The sequence below is a fragment of the Oncorhynchus mykiss genome, chromosome 11 (genome assembly GCF_013265735.2).
Source record: "Oncorhynchus mykiss isolate Arlee chromosome 11, USDA_OmykA_1.1, whole genome shotgun sequence".
In the NCBI taxonomy this organism is placed as follows: Eukaryota; Metazoa; Chordata; class Actinopteri; order Salmoniformes; family Salmonidae; genus Oncorhynchus; species Oncorhynchus mykiss.
Window position 1 is genome coordinate 39,769,756 of NC_048575.1, and position 19,117 is coordinate 39,788,872.

The 19,117-nt window shown below is 41.2% G+C and overlaps 1 protein-coding gene across 6 annotated transcripts in view; it reads left to right on the plus strand.

The window, feature by feature from the left end:
- LOC110535018 (semaphorin-6A) overlaps positions 1 to 17,532 on the plus strand; it is a 92,378-nt gene extending 74,846 nt beyond the window's left edge. For 4 of the 6 annotated variants that reach the window (XM_036935458.1, XM_036935457.1, XM_036935460.1 and 1 more), the window contains 2 exons: positions 763 to 918; positions 14,014 to 17,532. In XM_036935458.1, coding sequence (XP_036791353.1) covers positions 763 to 918; positions 14,014 to 15,131 — 1,274 coding nt within the window. In that variant the 3' untranslated portion in view covers positions 15,132 to 17,532. The remainder of the gene's footprint in view (positions 1 to 762; positions 919 to 14,013) is intronic. The other 2 variants (XM_036935461.1, XM_036935462.1) reach the window with 1 other exon arrangement.
- The last annotated feature ends 1,585 nt before the right edge of the window (positions 17,533 to 19,117 follow it).

The following is a 19,117-nucleotide window of genomic DNA, read 5'->3' on the forward strand; positions in this document are numbered from 1 at the left end:
TCACCGCCTGGGAGTAGCCTCAAATTATTGCTCTAAACAGGAGCGACGTGGGGATGGTAATGTGATAATGTGATTTATATGGTTTTATTGTCAGAGGCGCCACCAAAATATACAGACTGGAACTTAAGGCGGAGGTGGAACGAATATTGATGTTGATACAACATAGAAAAATAACGGAGTATGGTAGGGTCTAATTTTAGTCCTGTTTAAACTGTGGCCAGCGATAGGCCAGCAGTGCAGGGTTTCATTAAGGAGTGTAATCCGAAGGGTAATTTAGGTTAGAGGACATTAATATCTTACCCCTCGTGATTAATTTGGTCTTGAAGTTGGGCTTTTTACAAAGCGCTCTACTAAATATAGCTGATAGATTGACATTGAAACGTAACGGGTAGAGGAGAGCCTGGGACGTGAAGAGAAGGGAGGATTGTTAGGGAGGGATAGGGCTTTTTCTTATGCTTCCCTGAGGTGATTGTGTGAGAGGTGGTTCAGTTCTTGCCAGCGGCAGCATGACATGTGAGTGAAGGAAAGGAATGGTTCTCCTCTCCTCAGAGACTCTCTATCTCTCCCTTCCTGCAAGGCCACAGCTCCCTGGAGATACAGAGTCCAGTAATCAGTTGTCCAGGGTCGCCTCACTAGGCAGGCACACTGTCTTGTAGCTTCGCACAGCCCATCTGCTCCTCGAGTGTGTGTGGGTGTATGTGCGTATGCACATCTGTGTGAGAGAGAGTGTGAGGAGAGTTTAACATGTGTTGTGCCCGGCAGACCATCCCACCCTCCCATTCCCCACCACGGCCCATCCCCCTGCAGGAGGACCACTGGGTCGGGGCGGCATGGTGGAGCAGGCGGACACCCCCATGCCCTCAGATAACAGGGACCCCTATATGGCAGTACCCTCTCAGACCCAGCAGGATGCCAATGGTAAGCCTTGGAATAGAAAAGTCCATTTCTCCTGTGGCAGGGATGAGATTTACTGTGTCTGCTTCCAGCTGACTAGCCCAGAACTGAAACAGTGTCAGGAGAGAACAAATTGCCACACCCCGGAGAGAGAGATTTATTAAACAAAGACTCTAATGTCCCTGAGAGATGTAATATACAGACCATTACGCTTCAGGAAAAAAATGAAGATTTCACTGTATTTATTTCCACAAGAAGATGGCCCCAGTTTTATCTTGTGCAGGGACATGACATTGAATGCCCTTTTTTTGCTGTCTTAACATCCCAGCTGGCTCAAGGTCACTTTAAACTCAGACACATAAAGATGCCTGGAGAAAACACAGCCATGATTACACTGGCATGATCAATGTCATGTACCGTAATAGAGCAGGAAAACCATTAGAAGTTCCATTACCTGAGTCATCTTATTAGATGAGTGGTTACCATGAGTAGATATTGATAATCAATAAGGATGATTAGAGGTGACCGGTGGCCTCATAGATATCCACAAAACACACACACACAATGAGGAGTACAGCTAGAGGACTGTGTGTGTTAGGGCGAGGTCATCAGGGAGGAGGAGTCTATCTTTCTCTCTCTTTGGTACGTGGCAGTGTGTGAGGTCTCTGGGGTTGTACTGTAAGGATGGGTCACAATTCTCCAACCTTCTCCTGAAGTGAGCACTTCCCATCACAAATTTGAACGCATTGGTGAAAATATTGACTGGAGGGAGTTTCCTCCATTATCATTGTCACCATCCATGATGGAAATTGTGAGAAAAGACTGGAAGGGTGGAGAATGGTGATGCAGTCTAGATGAAGCTCAGTGAGCTAGCTGTCTCTCTCCTGTCGCTTTCCTCTCTGGAAGCTGGAAGCAGACACCTGTATAGGCAGACCAGACAGACACAATGGTGGCAGAGAATACGGCATGCTTAAACAGCATCACCGTGGTGTTGCTACCCTCGTTGCTGTTACCTGGGTCCTGGCTGGCCCCGTCCATCATGGCAACCGAGTTAACAGCAACAAGGGCTCACATTCAAACTCAAGCTTCTCACAGTATTTTTCTCTATTTTCTTTTCAACGTCACTTTTGCAGCTTGTCTCTCTGTATTATGAGTTCAGTTTCAGCTCTAGCTGCTTTTTTTTGCTATGAAAGTGAGCTCTGATGATATTGTCTGTTTTGGTTCTGTGACTGTTTTCATGGCTTGGTTTTTAAACTCTGGCTTGACTATTTATGTTCTTGCTAGGATTACTTTGATGTATTAAGCTCCATTTTGCCTTCATGCAGCTTAAACCATCGCTGCATGGCAATTGAGCACCCCTTTCAACAGTACTCATCTCCTTATGTCCTTATCCCTCTTTCCCATGTGCAGGTGCACTTCTCTTCTCATTCCTAGCTCCAGGTGCCAAATGTACTGTGAAAACATAGTGCTGAGTGCCAGTCTAACACATTAAGGTTATAGGGTATGACAGCCACTGTCTCAAAGCATAACCATAGAGTCATCAAACCTCCATCTTAGCCAAATGAACATGAATACTGTACATACAGTACAGGGAAATCTGAATTCTTCATCACCAGATGTTTTGATCAAATGTAGTTGCATTAACATTAATTAAACAAATTAAACTATAAATATTGCAGATGTATAACTCCCCAAATTCTGAGCCCCCAGATTAATCCTTGCTTGCAATTAAAATGATATAAAATTCCAACTTTCTATTTTGAAGCTCACTCATTTGTGGGATCTGTTAATGAATATTACAGTACCAAAATGAATTAGGGCAACACATTGGAATGATTAGAATGGTAAAATAATGAGTATCCGCACTGTGGATATTTAATAGTTCACCCTCTGCCAGAAAAGAGCACCAATGTTGCTTGGTTTGCTGTCCCAGTACATTTGAGCACCGTTGTGTCTGGGCTCATCTATCCGTGTGATATCCCACCTCTCTCTCCTGCGACCCTCCCTCCCCCTCTACCTCCCCCCTGCACCACCATCTGCTACCATTGTGAACAGTCTCCCTTCCACAGGACCTTTCATCTGTCGAGATGGAATGTTCCAAGGCTGTACCTTATGTAGTGCAAATGTATTACTAACCATATTTATAGAGCATCCTACCCTCTACCAACTGAAGTCATATCGATATATCTATCTATCTATCTATCTATCTATCTATCTATCTATCTATCTATCTATCCCCTGCCCTGCCCTGCCCTGCCCTGCCCTGCCCTGCCCTGCCCTGCCCTGCCCTGCCCTGCCCTGCCCTGCCCTGTCTGAGGCAATGAGTCCCGTCCACCCCCTCTCTCCCTCTGCCCCGCCGACCTGTGGCCATTTCTGTGTGTCTCTCCAATTTATGGGTTCATTACAAAAGCTATCCAGACAGGGCGAGTGGGAAGGGGAGGGAGGGAGGGAGGGAGGGAGGGAGGGAGGGAGGGAGGGAGGGAGGGAGGGAGGGAGGGAGGGAGGGGGAATTCTCTCCCGTCGCTCTGTGGCCTTGGTCGTCTGTTGCACAGTCACTGTTCTAATCCCTCCATGGATACATATTTTGCGTTGCATTGTTTAACCCCATGAAGTTACACAGGAACATCATTGGATATGTTTAGACAGGCAGCCCAATTCTGATGTTTTTTCACTACCTTCAGTGTTGGCAATTTACACTTGGAATAGACAGACAGTTAGCAAGTTGCATCTAGATCGGTTATTTTCAGCTTCAGTTGACTGGCACCTGTGTACCAAGAAGAGTGGCATGATAGGGGCACAACCTTGGATTGGTGCAGATTACTGTGCCAAAATGTAATTTCAGTTTGAACACTCACCATTATCAGGCTGGAAAGTCTACTAGGAAATTCTGAATAAAGGGAATAATAGAAATTAGGTCCTCACTGCTCAGCGATCTAATTTACTGTATTGTAATGTCTAAATAACAGAATTACTCAGGAAGCCTCTGATTGTATATACTGCAATGTAATATTTAGGTGAACTGGGAGAAACAATGGTATGCCGTCTCCTTTTGAGTCTATATACAGTACGAGTCAAAGTTTGGACACACCTACTTATTCAAGGGTTTTACTATTTTCTACATGTTAGAATAATAGTGAAGATATCAAAACTATGAAATAACACATACTGAATCATGTAGTAACCAAAGAAGCGTTAAATAAATCAAATAATATTTTATATTTGAGATTTTTCAAAGTAGCCACCCTTTGCCTTGATGACAGCTTTGCAAATTCTTGTCATTCTCTCAACCAGCTTAATCAGGTAGTCACCTGGAATGCATTTCAATTAGCAGGTGTGCCCTGTTAAAAGTTCATTTGTGGGCCTCCCGGGTGGCGCAGTGGTCTAGGGCACTGCATCGCAGCACAGGCTCTGTCACAGTCGGCCGCGACTGGGAGGTCCGTGGGACGACGCACAATTGGCCTAGCGTCATCTGGGTTAGGGAGGGTTGGAGGAGGAGGTGTGATGGTGTGGGGGTGCTTTTCTGGTGATGCAGTCTGTGATTTATTTAGAATTCAAGGCACACTTAACCAGCATGGCTACCACAGCATTCAGCAGTGATACACCATCCCATCTGGTTTGCGCTTAGTGGGACTCTCATTTGTTTTTCATCAGGACAATGACCCAACACACCACCAGGCTGTGTAAGGGCTATTTGATCAATAAGGAGAGTGATGGAGTGCTGCATCAGATGACCTGGCCTCCACAATCACATGACAACCCAATTGAGATGGTTTGGGATGAGTTTGACTGCAGAGTGAAGGAAAGCAGCCAACAAGTGCTCAGCATAAGTGGGAACTCCTTCAAGACTGTTGGAAATGCATTCCAGGTGAAGCTGTTTGAGAGGAGAGTGTGCAAATATTTCATCAAGGCAAAGGGTGTCTACTTTGAAGAATCTAAAATCTAAAATATATTTAGATTTGTTTACCACATTTTTGGTTACTACATGATTCCATATGTGTTATTTCATAGTTTTTGATGTTTTCACTATTATTCAACAATGTAGAAAATAATAAAATCAAGAAAATCCCTTGAATGTGTCATGATAGTCGTAATGATGAGACCAAGGTGCAGCGTGAATAGAGTTCCACATATTTTGAATGAACTGAAACTCACCAAAACAAAACAAACAAGCGACCGACCGACCGACCGACCGAAACGTGACGCTACTAGTGTGCACACAGGCACCTAACTGGAGACAAGATCCCACACCAGAAAGTGGGAAAAAGGGCTGCCTAAATATGATCCCCAATCAGAGACAATGATTGGGAACTATATCAGGCCAACATAGACATACAAAAACCGTAGACATACAAAAACCCAGATTACCCACCCTAGTCACACCCTGACCTAACCAAAATATATAGAGAACAGAGATATGGTCAGGGCGTGACAGAATGAGTTGGTGTGTCCAAACTTTTGACTGGTACTATATGTTTCATTTCTTTAGTCTTCTCAGAAATATTGTCTGCAGAAGTCTGAAAAAATAATCTGACCTGTTACTTTTACATTTGCGCACTTCCGCCTTTTATGTCAAGCTTCAAGCCACGGGTTTCCTTTCTCCCAATTAGCTTGCATTATGTTGCCCCGCTAGGTTGTCCTTTTCCTTTGTGTCAGAGACCACAAACAGTACAGTGCCTTGCAGCCTCTTTGTCTTTTTCTAAGGTGGTCTTACATTTAAACACAAGTCTCTCTCTTTAAATTATTCACTGTAAATTGCACTGCAATTAAATTAATGAATAATTTCCACAGCATAAGTTTGATCTGAATAGATCTTCACATGCTTAGCTTGAGCACAATGTTCTTGATCATAAATCGGTGGTCTTTCAGTTGTAATTGTTTGACAAATTTAGTCGTTATAGGTGCATATGTGCATGTAGCCATGACTCCAAGGCTGATGTGAAAAGATCTGATGTGATTGGTCAAAAGACCAATTATTTGGAAAAAAAAATAATTAATTGGGCTGCCTGTGTAAACGCAGCCAACAGAGAAGGATATATGCCCATTCAACTAGAGCACATGTGTCAAACTCAAGGCCCATTCAATGCGGCCCGCTAGGGGATAAAAAAATTATAATTGGGACAAAAAACAAATGGAAACTGAAGAAATTTGATTGGACTTACATCTCTTCACTCTTTCCAGGTTGCTAAGAATCCCGAAACAAAAGCTGGATAGTCAGGGAGCATCGATTATAAAAAAATTTTTTATAGATTACTATTGTTTTGCTCATTTTGACAGCAAAGAAATGTAAAGAATTTTCAGTGCGGCCCTCCGGACCTCTGTGAAGACCGAATACTGCTCACAGGCTAAATGAGTTTGACACCCCTGAACTAGAGAGATAGCCTTTCCGAGGCTCCGACTAAAGAGTTACATATACATAAATAATGTGGCTTTGAAGAGAGAATATATAAATACAGTCATATTTGACTGTATATAGGTGTACAGTAATTGTGTATGAATTCAGTGAAGTATCCAATATGCCCATAACAACTCCTATCATGAATCGGTTTATGGTCAAGTGTTCCCTCTTACATTGGCTCTTGGTGGATAAAGCATGTCTTCAGGGTATGCTTGGATGTCGAAAGGGTTGGTATACCAGAAGGCCAGCATCCTGGAGTCGCCTCTTCACTGTTGACGTTGAGACTGCTGTTTTGCTATGACTATTTAATGAAGCTGCCAGTTGAGGACTTGTGAGGTGTCTGTTTCTCAAACTAGTACTTGTCCTCTTGCTCAGTTGTGCACCGGGGCCTTCCACTCCTCTTTCTATTCTGGTTAGGGCCAGTTTGTGCTGTTCTGTGAAGGGAGTAGTACACAACGTTGTACAAGATCTTCAGTTTCTTAGCAATTTCTCACATGGAATAGCCTTCATTTCTCTGAACAAGAATAGACTTATACGAGTTTCAGAAGAAAGTTCTTTGTTTATGGCCATTTTGAGAGTGTAATCGAACCCACAAATGCTGATGCTCCAGATACTCAACGAGTCTAAAGAAGGCCAGTTTTATTGCTTCTTTAATCAGAACAACAGTATTCAGCTGTGCTAACATAATTGCAAAAAGGGTTTTTAATGATCAATTTAGCCTTTTAAAATGATAAACTAGGATTAGCTAACACAACGTGCCATTGGAACACAGGAGTGATGGTTGTTGATAATGGGCCTTTGTACGCCTATGTAGATATTCCATTAAAAATCAGTCGTTTCCAGCTACAATAATTATTTACAACATTAACAATGACCACACTGCGTTTCTGATCAATTTGATGTTATTTTAATGGACCAAAAATTAGCTTCTCTTTCAAAAACAAGGACATTTCTAAGTGAACCCAAACTTTTGAATGGTAGTGTATCTGCATAGAGGAAAAGGTCACATGTACAGGCAGATTTCATGTTGTCAAGGCCAATTCCTTTGGAATGGTCAAGTTCTTTCAGCTTCTTTAGCACAGTTGACTCAGACAATTTTTCGATTAAAACTCGAAACTGCTAGAATTGACTCTCCCCATCCAGGCTGTACCACATCCTGCCATGATTGGGAGTCCCATAGGGCGGCGCACAGTTGGCCCAGCGGCGCCCGTGTTTGGCCGGGGTAGGCCATCATTGTAAATAAGAATTTGTTCTTAGTTAAATAAAGGTTAAATATATATTTTAAATAACAACCTGATTGACAAGGTAACTTAGCTATAGTTGTTAGGTGCAACCATGGTCTTGTCTGATGTAACCTTTCCTCCAACGTCCAGGCTAAGATTTCGAGCTTTGTTCTTTAATCTGTTAGTGTAACCTAACAGCTTCAGACACATCCATATTTTACTCAGATTGTTCCTGTTCTCACCTATTTTGTCATTAAAACAATATTTCTTGGCCTTCTCTATCATCCTGTTAGCCTCATTTCATAATTTCTTATAGTCTATAAAAACTTAATCTGCCTTGGATTTCCTGAACTCCAGAAAGAGTTCATTTCTTAGCTTAATTGCCTTTAAAATATTATTGCTTAGCCATGGTTCTGTTCTTTGCTTAATTAAAAAAATGTTTATCTGGAACCAGCTTGTCAACATCATCTAAAACAATTATTTAAAATTTCCCCAGGCATTTTCCACCTCATTGCATTTTCAATACAGTAAACCAGTCCAATTTGCTCAAACAATTAACAAAAGCATCTGCACTATAGTTCTTCATAGACCACATTTTTATTGAGTTGTGACACTTAAAAAACTGTTTTCTGAACCTTCCTACTACAAAAAAGGATGGAATGATCACTGAGCCCATATTTTACATCCCCACTGTATGACATCCTTGATCTATCCGACACCAACACAAGTTCAATGATGGTTTGGGTAGAAGGGCAGATTCAAACCATTCTTAAAAGCTTTAAAAATAAAATTGTCCTTTTTACGCATGTCTGTATTAAAATCACCAGTAACAATAACCTCTGATTTACCAAAATCTGTACAGTTAGAGCAAGTCTCCTCCAACAATTCATAAACTGGTCTTGTAGTCTGTAACAGGTTCTGACTATAATGGGTTTGCATTTTGGTAATAGAATGTCCAGCAACACAGCTTCAGTCTCATCATGGCTTAAATCTAAATCTGTAGTTGAACCCAATCTCTGATCTTACATAAGTACAAACTCCCCTGCCTTTGCGATTGCAGTCTATTCTAATTACTATATAATTTTTTATCTTCAATCTCAGTGTTTTTTATCGAACCATCTAGCCATGTTTGAGTAAAGCAAAGCACTTTCACCTTACAGTTACTGGAGAGTAGGCGAATTTCCTTGATCTTGGGAGGTTAATACATTGGTAGTGCCTGAGTTGGGTGGTGAGATAATAGCATTAACTTGTTTTTGCTGATTCATCCATATAATACTAGCAGATGCGGAATAGATCCAAATGGTGTGAACATAGTTAGCTAGATGTGATGGTCTGCCTCTTCCTCCAAGTTGAAAAGACAACCATGACCACAACCGTAATCTTTGAACACAGAAATGGGTTCTCTCCAAGGCATGGTAGATGTACTGTAACCTCAAAGCATTTCCTTTCATCCTCCCTTCCAGTCAACGGGGTATGTACTGTGTTTTGTGTTTGCACCGTTTAGTCTTTCAGCGAGTGGCAGTTACACATCAATGAACACATTTCAGTGAGATTGAGATTTTATCATTTTCAGACAATGCCTGTGTATGTAGAGGTTACAGCTCTGGACAACGATGCTATGAAGTACAAGTGGCTTTGAAGTATGCCCAGACAAAGCAGGCAGTATAAGCAACAACTGGGTTCCACTAGCTACACAGATTAAAAGACTGTCTATGAGAATGTTCACACATCTCTGTCAGACTAGATGACAATGTTTCTCATTTTACAAGGAAGTGCTGGGTTGTTTTGACACGTAGGAATGCGTATTAAATATCTGTGTTAAGGCTTTTGGAGGTATGAAATTCAAATTAGATTGTTGGACAGGAAATGTATTCTCCTGGTGGCTATTCACACTGCAATCTGACAATGAGAGTCAAAACTAGATGATATTAGATGATATAAGAACACATTTTTAGGCAATGAATAATTACAATTGCTTTACAGAGCCTTCAGAAAGTTTTCACACCCCTTGACTTTTTCCACATTTTGTTGTGTCACAGCCTGGATTTAAAGTGTATTAAATTGATATTTTATGTCACTGGCCTACACACAATACCCCATAATGTCAAAGTGGATTATATATTTTTTTATATTTACAAATGAATGAAAACTGAAAAGCTAAATAAGTTTTAAACCCCTGTGTTATGGCAAGCCTAAATACATTCAGGAGTAAAAATGGGCTTAACAAGTTACATAATAAGTTGCATGGATATAAAGGAAACCACTCAGGGATTTCACCATGAGGCCAACGGTGATTTTAAAATGGTTACAGAGTTTAATGGCTATGATAGAAGAAAATTGAGGATGGATTAACAACGTTGTAGTTACTCCGTTTCTAACCTAAATGACAGTGTGGGAAGAAGGAAGCCTGTACAGAATACAAATATTTCAAAACATGCATCCTGTTAGCAAAAATATACTGAAGTAAAAGTGCAAAGAATGTGGCAAAGAAATTAACTTTATGTCCTGAATACGAAGTGTTATGTTTGGGGCAAACACAACACATCACCGAGTACCACTCATCATATTTCCAAGCATGGTGATGGCTGCATCATGATATGGGTATGCTTGTCATCTGCAAGGACTAGGGAGTTTTTTAGGATAAAAATAAACAGAATAGAGCTAAGCACAGGCAAAATTCTAGAGGAAACCCTGGTTCACAATGCTTTCCAAAAGACACTGGGAGACAAATTCACTTTTCAGCAGGTCAATAACCTAAAACAGAAGGCCAAATGTACACTGGAGTTGTACATTTTAATGTTCCTGAGTGTTGCTGAGTGGTGTGGTTAAAGTTTTGACTTAAATTTGCTTGAAAATCTATGGCTAGACTTGAAAAGGACTAGCAATGATCAACAACCAACTTGACAGAACTTGAAGAATTTTTAAAACAACAATGTGAAAATGTTGTACAATCCAGGTGTGCTGTAATCACTGCCAAAGGTGACTCAGCTGTTTTTATGTTCAATTTTTTTCTCCCACTTTGACATTAAATAGTATTTTGTGTAGATTGTTGTCAAAAAAAAGACAATTAAATCCCTTTTAATCCCACTTTGTAACACACCAAAATGTGGAAAAAGTCAAGGGTTTTGAAGTTACTGTAAATGTCAAGCCTCAACACTGTCCTTGATACTCTGGGGCTCAAGGTCATCCAAGACCATTCTAGTAGTAAAAAGTTGATTGTCAGTTTCCTTGATGAATGAGCCCTTCAAATGAATAAAGCCACCTTGATTTAAAAGACTGCCATCTTCTGATTTGTCTGAGGCCTAGTGTCCTTTATGGTTGTGCCCTCTTTGTAGTTAAGATGAGAAACAATTGACTTCATACATGAAAGATATACATCTTCAAAGGTCTCAGGAGGCCTTGGGGTTGTTTTTAAATCCCCCCTAGTTGCTCTAGGCAGGGGAGCTATGTTTGATGGAGACCAAGTCACTGCTGGTTGAGAAATGCCTTAACCCTCCTCCTACACTGTGAGAAGACGAACTGCCAGCTCCATAGCACTCCTCTCTCAACAATGGATGCTTAGGTCTGACATTCTCAGCCCTCTGACTGTGTTGTTCTCAAGTCAAATCCAACTCTTTGAACTGCACAATTGTGGACGATTAATATGCTTCAATTCAATGTAACTAAAGTTTTCTAACAAAGTTTTCCATGCCCTTCCAAAAGTAAGCAAGTGAGCCAGAGACATATGTATTTATGTTTTAGAAGGATTATAATGGAATGAGCCAGTACTGCCAGAAAACGGCACACACATTTTTTTGGACAAAATATTTATCTACAAGTCAAACGTTTCAGTCCAACACTTCTCAAATATAACAACATCTCCAGATGTAATTTCAGTCACAAGACAATAACTTAGAGACCACAGGCCTAAATTGGAGTGGGATGATGTTTTTAGAATATTTTACAAATTAATCAAAAATGAAAAACTGAAATGTCTTGAGTCAATAAGTATTCAGCCCCTTTGTTATGGCAAGCCTAAATAAGTTCAGGAGTAAAAATGTGCTTAACAAGTCTCATAAGTTGCATGGACTCACTCAATGTGCAATAATAGTGTTTGAAATGATTTTTTTAATGACTATCTCATCTCCGTACCCCACACATACAATTATCTGTAAGGTCCCTCAGTCGAGCGGTGAATTTCAAATACAGTTTCAACCACAAAGATCAGGGAGGTTATCTAATGCCTCGCAAAGAAGGGCTCCCATTGGTAGAAAGGTACAAATAAAAATAAATATAATAAAAAGCAGACAAAAAGCAGACAAAAAGATAAGCAGACATAAAAATAATAAAAAGCAGACATTGAATATCTCTTTGAGCATGGTTATTAATTACACTTTGGATGGTGTATCAATACACCCAGTCACTACAAAGATACAGATGTCTTTCTTAACTCAGTTGCCGGAGAGGAAGGAAACCGCTCAGTAATTTCACCATGATGCCAATGGTGACTTTAAACAGTTACAGAGTTTGATGGCTGTGATAGGAGAAAACTGAGAATGACTCAACAACAACATTGTAGTTACTCCACAATACTAACCTAATTGACAGAGTGAAAAGAAGGAATCCTGTACAGAATTAAAACGTGGCAAAGCAATTCACTTTTTGTCTTGAATACAAATTGTTATGTTTGAGGCAAATCCAATACAACACATTACTGAGTACTACTCTCCATATTTTAAAACATTGTGGTTACTGCATCATGTTATGGGTATGCTTGTAATCGTTAAGGACTGAGGAGTTTTTTTAAATTTTATTTCATTTATTATTATAATATTTTTTTTAGGTAAGCACAGGCAAAATCCTAGAGGAAAACCTGGTTCAGTCTTCTTTCCACCAGACACTGGGAGATGAATTCACCTTTCAGCAGGACAATAACCTAAAACACAAGGCCAAATCTACACTGGAGCTAAGCACAGGCAAAATCCTAGAAGAAAACCTAGTTCAGTCTGCCTTCCACCAGACACTGGGAGAACAATTCACATTTCACTAGGACAATAACCTAAAACACAAGGACAAATCTACAGTGGAGTTGCTTACCAAGAAGACAGTGAAAGTTCTTGAGTTGCTGAGTTACAGTTTTGGCGTAAATCTACTTGAAAACATTTGGCAAGTCCTGAAAATGGTTGTCTACCAATGATCAACAAACAATTTGACAGATCTTGAAGCATTTTTTTTATGAATAATGGGAAAATGTTGCACAATCCAGGTGTGGAAAGCTTACCCAGAAAGACTCTCAGCTGTAATCATGCCAAAAGTGCTTGTACAAAGTATTGACTCGGGGGTGTGAATACTTATGTAAATTAGATATTTTTGTATTTCATTTTCAATAAATCTGTTTTCACTTTGTCATTATGGGTATTGTGTGTAGATGGGTGAAAAAATCAATCCAAAAATGTATTTTGAATTCAGGCTGTAACACAACAAAATGTGGAATGAGTCAAGTCAAATCAAATTTTATTGGTCACATACACATTGTTAGGAGATGTTAATGCGAATGTAGCGAAACGCTTGTGCTTCTAGTTCCAGTGCAGTCATATCTAACAAGTAGTCTAACAATTTCCCAACAACTACCTTATACACACAGATCTAAAGGGGTGAATGAGAATATGTGCATATAAATATATGGATGATTGATGGCCGAGCGGCATAGGCAAGGTGTAATAGGTATAAAATACAGTATATACATATGATGTGAGTAATTCTGGTAGTGGTAGTTCTGAAGGCTCTGTAACTCTAGGAGCGTGGATGGGCATTGGGTAACACTTTCATCAAGGAGTTGGAGGTTATCATTTCGCTCTCCATGTTTATAGTGAAGAGGACTTCTAATGGAGCTGGCCCATTTTTATTAAAAACAACCCACTGCCGTTTCACTTGATGCAGTATCTTCTCCATCCCTTTCTTTGCCAAGATGCTTGTCATCTCTTCTGCTGCACTTTTATTGAATCATCACTTTAGTAGCCCATAACCGCCTGTCTTTTTTTCTCTCTTCTTTTTTTAAAAATTGATTGTCCTGGAAAGTGACCTCTAAGAAATTTATGACACAGGTCCTTTGATTTGGAGGTCTAATCATAAATGCAATATATTCTCTGATATATGAGATTGTATCACAGCCATATAAAACGAGTTCCATTTGCATCAAAGAAAATAAGATTTCCCTTTGAACGTTCATTTATCTAATATATTTTTTTTCATTTCAGCTGCCGATGTTTAATCTTTTAATTCTTTGTAGAAGCCATAACATCATTTTTGCCAAGTGTAAGACTGGATTTAAGCGGATAATATTTTCTCAAAAACAAGAGTCTACAGTCCTGCTGCAAATAGGACAAATTAGATAGGACAAATGCTTCGTTATTATTTGTGCTTTATTCGTCAATTAATTGAACCATTTGATTTTCACCTATATCATTGATCACTAATTCATTTGCTGATATATTTGAAATAATTTCATCCTTGTCTTTGCAGGAGTTATCCGTGAGAGTTACCAGAAGGGGCGTGACCAGCTGGTCCCTGTCACACTGCTGGCCATCGCTGTCATCATGGCCTTCGCCATGGGTGCCATCTTCTCTGGTATCCTCGTCTACTGTGTGTGTGACCACCGGCGACGAGACATTGAGCTGTCTGGGCGTAAGGACAAAGACCACGACAGGAGGGGCTCCATGAACAGCGTGACCAAGTTGACCGGCCTGTTTGAGACCGGGGCCAAGGACAGTCGCCCTGAGGCCATCCTCACCCCGCTCATGCACAACGGCCGCCTCACCAATGGTAAGATTCTGATCAAAGCCGACCAGCACCACCTGGACCTGGCTGGCATGCCCACCCCAGAGTCCACCCCCATGCAGCCCCGACGCAAGCCCAGCCGGGGAAGCCGCGAGTGGGAGAGGAACCAGAATCTGATCAATGCCTGCACCAAGGACCTGCAAACCATGGGCTCCCCAGTCATCCCCACTGACCTGCCCCTGAGGGCCTCTCCAGGCCACATCCCCAGTGTGGTAGTGCTTCCCCTGCCACAGCACCAGCATCAGCAGCCCTACCAGCATGAGTATGTAGAGCAGCCCCACCGCAGCGACCTCAGCCAGATGAGCCTGGGTGACCAGGGTGCCACACTGGAGTACAAGTCCCTAAAGAGCCCCTGCCACAGCCTCAACCTGGTGGAGAGCGACGGACTGCCGCCCAGAGTGCCCCAAAGGGAGGCCTCCCTCACCATCCCCCCTGCCGTGCCCCAGATGGGCAAGCGGCTCGAGGTGCACTCCTCCGTCTATGGCCATGAGTACAAGCGGGGCTACCCGATGAGTGCCCAGAAAGGCTCTGCCCTCAAAAAGCACAACACCAACTCGTCCAACTCCTCTCACCTGTCCAGACACCAAAGTTTTAACCACGTGGAGTCGCCGCCCCCCGCCCCACAGAGGGTGGACTCCATGCACATGAATTCCCAGGGGATGTCCCACTCCCGACAGCCCAGCATGAGCTCTTATGGTTCATTGCCCCGGACCGGGGTCAAACACCTCAAGCCTGACGTACCGCCCAAACCCTCTTTAGTGTCCCTCTCAACGAAAGTCAATTCCAATGACTCCTGCACATAATCAGCACGCTAGGAATACAGAACAGGAAACACAATTGCATCTCCTTTTGTCCTTGTACAGCAAGGACAAAAGTGTACAGCAAACACAACACTGCAAACACAACACACTTTTTAAAAGTTTTTTGTTTCTTTTATATATGTGTAAATATTCCACAAATGGTTGATGTTGAGCTCAGGCTGTTGACTCCCAGTTCCTCAGAAACACGGAACACTTGCTACTGAGAAGAAAATTACTTTCATGAATATTTAATTGACAAGCAACATGTCACCCCTGTAGCATTCAAGACGGTGGCTGTGTTGGACTTTTGAACACTATGACTTGACTGATGTTTTGTTTTCTTAACTGACTGCTAAACGCACATAGACAGTGAGAGTAAAGGGGAGCAATTATATAGTGAGGACTGGGGTGTTCTCCCAGCAAGCACTTGGGCACAGCGAGCTCTGACTGGAATGACAGCTTCAGTTTACGTGGAAAACTGTGAAATGCCTCTCAGTGTTACAGCTACTGGACACAGCAATCAAGTTCTGCGTTGGTTGAAAAAAGCCTTGGTCTGAGAATCTTCTACTGCATTGGTTACTGAATAACACATGACTGTTAATAGTAATAGCTTGTTGTATTTATTTTTAATAAGTGCTTTTGAAGAAAATACTGACATTTTAGGCTCATAGAGAAGAGTTATTTAAATATGAATTAATCAAGAATGAAATTATTTAAAGTCAATCAACTGGAGCCAGTACAACTTTCTTGACACAAAAGGTCCACCAGGTCTTCTAGCGCCTTGGGTTTTTGAAGCTTGGGATATATGTGACCTCTGTATGGAGGATATATTTATTTAACTGTGCCAGATGGGACCTACATGATGGAGCAGAACCTCCCATGTTAAAGAAGTCAGAAAAATACAAAAAACAGAACTCCTGAAACTCACTCACTCCTCCATGGGCATCTACATACGTTTGGCACTGTGGTTTTGCAGTCAGTCTCTCTCTCCCGGTTGGCTTCTGGCTCACTGTGTATTAACAAGGTTCACTCTTGCATATAAAAGTGCAAAGGGAATAAAACGTGGAATTCCACACATGAAAAAGAGAAGCGTGAGGATGTTGGGCGCTCTGCCAGGTGTGGAGAGCGGCCATTTTGGCAGGTACTGAAATGTCTTGTTTTCTCTTGGCACGTCACGCAGTCCTCTGATTGAATTATATCTGTTGATAGCCTGTTTCTCTTCCACATGTAAAGTTGTGCCTTACACCCTGAGTAGTGACATTTTCTTTAGCTGGTAACTATGTCTCCTCTTTGTATTTTCTTATGTCGTCTTTCACTGGTTTGATAAAGGCAAATAAAGAATGTGATCTTGTTGTAATTCTGTTCCCTAGAAATATACAGACATATTCTTCTTTGTAGTTCATTTCAGATAGTGCCAATGATGCGCTTAAAGCAACCCTTTTTGTTGTGCTGGCAGTGTCGATGATGTTGTTGTGTGTTGAATTTTTTACTTTGCTGTTTGATTGGAGGGATTAATGTTTGTTCTTGAAATGGCCTCTTAGGGTCTTGCTGGTGCACAGCAATAATCAAACACTAACATATGAAAAACACACCAGTATACTGTACAGACATGGCACCAGGTTCCTAGTGTACATGACAACACTTCAGTTTCTAGGCAGTGAAAAGCAGGCTGGTTCCTGTGATAGAAAAGAGTAAAAAAAAATATTAGGAGATGTTTTTTAAAAACACATGTTCCAGGACGATTAGAGTAATTTAATTTGTACTAACTCTCTTTATCAAGGTCTTATGAATGACAGTTCATTGACCAATCTGATCACATTTTTATTGATCACATCTCCCCAAATCAACAGAGCACTCCTTTAGTATTGTGTGTAGATAGGTGAGTTTCTTGATCTCAAGCAGATTTCCATTTACAATGGAGGAAAGCCAACTATTTCTCATCCACAGCCAATGCAAGAAGAACGAGTAGGATATTTCCACTTTTGAGGCATATACAGTATGTGTTAATTGAACTAACGTGTAAATAGATGCTTATAGGGTTCGATTGCAGCGACTGCGACATACATCATGATCAGATTAGGTTTAGTAAAGGGAAGGGAAGGTCATTTGAACTTTCCACCCCAATAGTGCAGATTGCATCTCTAGCCACGGTCTACATGGCTACTGTGGACAGTGTGTCTCTTTGGTGTGTGTGCCTTTGTCTTTCACCCTTGCTATACACTGCTAGATGCAACTGAGACAGACTCAACTCGTTTTGAACTTTGTAAGCTTGTAAGATATTGTGATGTCACAAGGTTTTTTGCCCTACTCCATTTAACATCTGATTCACAGCTTAATGTATGTTGTAAAAAACATTCTCTTTAATAAATGCAAAATGGAATAAAAAAATATATATTGTCATGAAGATGGTTGTATTTCCATGATTTGAGAGCAAAACATGCTATAAAAAAGATGCTTGCTCTGATAGTACAACAGAACAGATAAAATGCTTTTAACTTATGGGAAAATACAGCTAACTTCCGTGATATGGTTCTTATTTATGCTTAGAGTACAAGAGGTAGCACTTTAAAACCTACGTTATGTTGATCCAAGATATTTTGGAGAATTGTTGGCAGTATTTCAGTGTGAATAAACAGGCTGATAAGAATCAGTCTGGAGCCATTAACTGGTTTACAGGTTGGAGTCATTCATTCAACAACACCTTTATGATATGAAGGTGAGTCACTATGCGTAGAGATTAGGTTACAAGGATGTGACGCTAACAATAAGGGTCCTTGTTCTCTCACAATCTTGTATTGTTCATTCACCTTTTTATTACCTTTGAGTCACATTTTCATCACTAATGTAGCAATACAGTCAGTGGTAGAGAGCACAATAAGTACACAAACAGCTCTTTTAAAAAAGTTTTTAAAAAAGGACACTGGAACAGCTCCATATCATCACAAATTCAAAGCAAACATTATGTTATGTATCTACCATATGTCTTTGTGTTTGTTAAACCAGTTAAACAGATAGGTTCAGGAACAACAAAGCTTTTGGAAAAAATACATAGAGAGAGATCAGGGGCCTGCTAATAAACAGACAAAGTGCTCACAGGCCATTGCTGGAAACAAAATGACAATGTATCCAAACGTAATGTAAGATCATGTATATGTACACTACATGTCCAAAATTATGTGGACACCTGCTCGTTGAACATCTCATTCCAAAATCATGGGCATTAATATGGAGTTGGTCCCCACTTTGCTGCTAATGTTAGAACATTGCTGCAGGGACTTGCTTCCATTCAGCCACAAGAACATTAGTGAGATCAGGCACTGATGTTGGGCAATTAGACTTGGCTCGCAGTCGACATTCCAATTCATCCCAAAGGTGTTCGATGGGGTTGAGGTCAGGTATCTGTGCAGGCCAGTCAAGTTCTTCCACACCAATCTAGACAAACAATTTCTGTATGGACTTCGCTTTGTGCACGGGGGCATTGTCATGCTGAAACAGGAAAGGGGCTTCCCCAAACTGTTCCCGCAAAGTTGGAAACACAGAATCGTCTAGAATGTCATTGTATGCTGTAGCATTAAGATTTCCCTTCCCTAGAACTAAGGGGCCCTAGCCCGAACCATGAAAAACAGCCCCAGAACATTATTCCTCCTCCACCAAACATTTGGCACTATGTATTCGGGCAGGTAGCGAAACCCAGATCCATTCATCGGACTGCCAGATGGTGAAGCGAGATTCATCACTCCAGCGAACAGGTTTCCACAGTCCAATGACGACGAGCTTTACGTCACTCCAGCCGACGCTTGGCATTGTGCATGGTGATCTTAGGCTAGTGTGCGGCTGTTTGGCTATGAAAACCCATTTCATGAAGCTCCTGACGAACAGTTATTGTGCTGACGTTGCTTCCAGAGGTAGTATGGAACTCGGTAGTGAGTGTTGCAACCGAGGACAGACGATTTTTACTCCCTACGAGATCCAGCACTCAACGGTCCCAT